At 52.1% G+C, this 2,279-nt stretch overlaps 1 protein-coding gene across 1 annotated transcript; it reads right to left on the reverse strand.

Moving 5' to 3' along the window:
* Nucleotides 1–698: 698 nt before the first annotated feature.
* Nucleotides 699–2,056, reverse strand: LOC125487827 (kinesin-like protein KIF1C). Its single transcript, XM_048620218.1, has 3 exons — nucleotides 1,683–2,056; nucleotides 1,435–1,574; nucleotides 699–931 (listed from the first exon to the last, which is right to left on the reverse strand). Exons 1-3 carry the CDS (start codon nucleotides 1,739–1,741, stop codon nucleotides 699–701), a joined length of 432 nt encoding a protein of 143 aa, XP_048476175.1. The 5' UTR covers nucleotides 1,742–2,056.
* Nucleotides 2,057–2,279: the final 223 nt, after the last annotated feature.

Consider the following 2,279-nt stretch of genomic DNA (forward strand, 5'->3'; position numbering starts at 1 on the left):
CATTCTTCCTCAAATCCCTTCTAAACCTCCTGTTCCACCCCCTGGTTAGAGAGTTTCTCCCAATTCATCCTGTCTGTGACCTTTTGTACACCTCAGTCAGATCACCCGCCATCCCCCCCCCCGCCACCCACAGCATTCTCTGGAGTCACATATCTGAAATTAAGAGTCTAACGATGACCATGAATCCATTGTCAATTGTCGGAAAAACCCATCTGGTTCACTAATGTCCTTTAGGGAAGGAAACTGCCATCCTTACCTGGTCTGGGCTTACATGTGACTCCAGACCCACAGCAATGTGGTTGACTCTGAACTGCCCCCTGGACAATTAGGGATCGGCAATAAATGTTGCCTGGTCAGTGATGCCTACATCCTGTGAATGAATAAAAAAAGTAGGCCAGACCAGGTAAGGATGGCAGTTTCCTTCCCTGAAGGACATTAGTGAACCAGATGGGTTTTTCCCGACAATCGACACTGGATTCACGGCCATCATGAATTCCAGATTATTTTATTCAATTCAAATTGCATCACCTGCCGCGGCAGGATTCGAACCTGGGTCCCCACAATGTTGCCTGGGTCTTTGGATTAATTGTTCCAGCGATAATACCCCTGGGCCACTGTCTGGCCTACAGCAGACCCACAGGCCTACAGAGTGCCCCCTTGTTTCCTCACTCTGGAGGCAGTGGGAGCTCAGTGAGCTTTCATTTAGACCAAAGCAATCTCACCTGCAGTCGATCCATCGCCTCCTCACTGGATAGCAGCTGGCCATTCAGCTGCCCCTCAACCTGCCCCTGGGGGCTGGGCAGGGGGGAGGGTTGTGGGGCTGAATCCTCCTCCCGACTGGGGATCGAGGCTGTGAGGAAACTTTCGACACCTTCAAGCACCATGGGCCGAGGGCTTGGCTGTGAATTGCTGTTCTCCTCAAATTGTACGCCTGGGGGTTGGGGGGCGTGGAATAGGGGAGGAGGGACAGGGGGTGAGGAGATGGAGAGAGTTGCGGGGTAAGGGGAGGTCGGGGTAGGGGGGAAGATAGGACAGGGATTGGGCGGGGTGGAAGACATTCAAATGTTAGATATGATGGTTAGAAACAAGATGAATGGAGTAGCAATGAAAAGAAATTAAAATATTCCAACAGCTCAATCAATCAAACACTCCCCAGGGACAGGGACAGCACGGGGTTAGATACAGAGTAAAGCTCCCTCTACACTGTCCCCATCAAACACTCCCAGGACAGGGACAGCACGGGGTTAGATACAGAGTAAAGCTTCCTCTACACTGTCCCCACGAAACACTCCCAGGACAGGGACAGCACAGGATCTGGATGAAGTGGTTGCTGGGTGCTGGGGGTTGGGGGTTGGGGGGTTGGGAGTTCAGGGCGGGGGGCGGGGGGGATGGTGTGTATCCCAGGGTTCCCCTGGTTGGCCCGCTGCTCCTTACTGTCCATGATGCTGAGACCTTGCTTCGACAGCAGCTGCCTCAGTCTGGCTACCTCCTCCTTGAGTTCCCAGATCAGCCTGGCGTTGGGATCCTCGTTGATGACCGCATTACATTTGATCTGTTTGGCTCTGTCTGCATATCTGAAAGAGAACACAGCCTTCATGTGGCTGTTTGATGGTTCCTGTCCAGTCCCACCACAATCCCCAGCGACGAGGATCTGCTATGTTACTTTGACAGTGCTGACCTACCTGAGTGTGCTGAGGGTCTCCTCGTAGTTAATATCCGCAGGGCTGAGAGCCGCAATCATTGCAGTGCGCGAGTTCCCACCTGTACCAGGGACGGGAGGTTAGATATGAGGATGACCAGAGCTGGGAGAATCCAAACCCACACCATCTCCCCCCACCAACCTCAATCCCAGTGCCACATTCACTCATCTCCTACTCTGCTCATTGACACACGTTGTTCTCTCACACTCACACACTCAGACTTTGAGCGGAGCTCCACCATCAGTAACATCACCCTGTCCCTACCTCAACAAATCTGCTCGAGAATCCCACATTCCCACATTCCAGAAACTCTTTAATTCAAACACCACATTCCAACTCCTGCTCGGAAGATACAGTCACTACCCTGCAACATCAAGGAGCCCTGGCAAAACTAGAATCACTGGGTATCAGGGGGCAAACTCTCTCCTGGTTGGAGTCAGACCTGGCACAAAGGAAATTGGTTGTGGTTATAGAGTCATACAGTCATACAGCACAGGAACAGACCCATTGGTCCAACTCGTCCATGCTGACCAGATATCCTACATTAATCTAGTCCCATTTGCCAGCATTTGGCCCATA

The sequence above is a fragment of the Rhincodon typus genome, chromosome 45, assembly GCF_021869965.1.
Source record: "Rhincodon typus isolate 14 chromosome 45, sRhiTyp1.1, whole genome shotgun sequence".
Lineage (NCBI taxonomy): Eukaryota > Metazoa > Chordata > Chondrichthyes > Orectolobiformes > Rhincodontidae > Rhincodon > Rhincodon typus.

What these genes read in the sequence shown, in the direction of transcription:
- LOC125487827 (XM_048620218.1), bottom strand. Translation starts at nt 1,741, where the DNA reads ATGATTGCGGCTCTCAGCCCTGCGGATATTAACTACGAGGAGACCCTC. An exon ending in GAGACCCTCAGCACACTCAG is followed by an intron (nt 1,575 to 1,682) that starts GTAGGTCAGCAC and finishes GTTCTCTTTCAG; the next exon opens with ATATGCAGACAGAGCCAAAC. An exon ending in AGGTCTCAGCATCATGGACA is followed by an intron (nt 932 to 1,434) that starts GTAAGGAGCAGC and finishes CCCAACCCCCAG; the next exon opens with GCGTACAATTTGAGGAGAAC.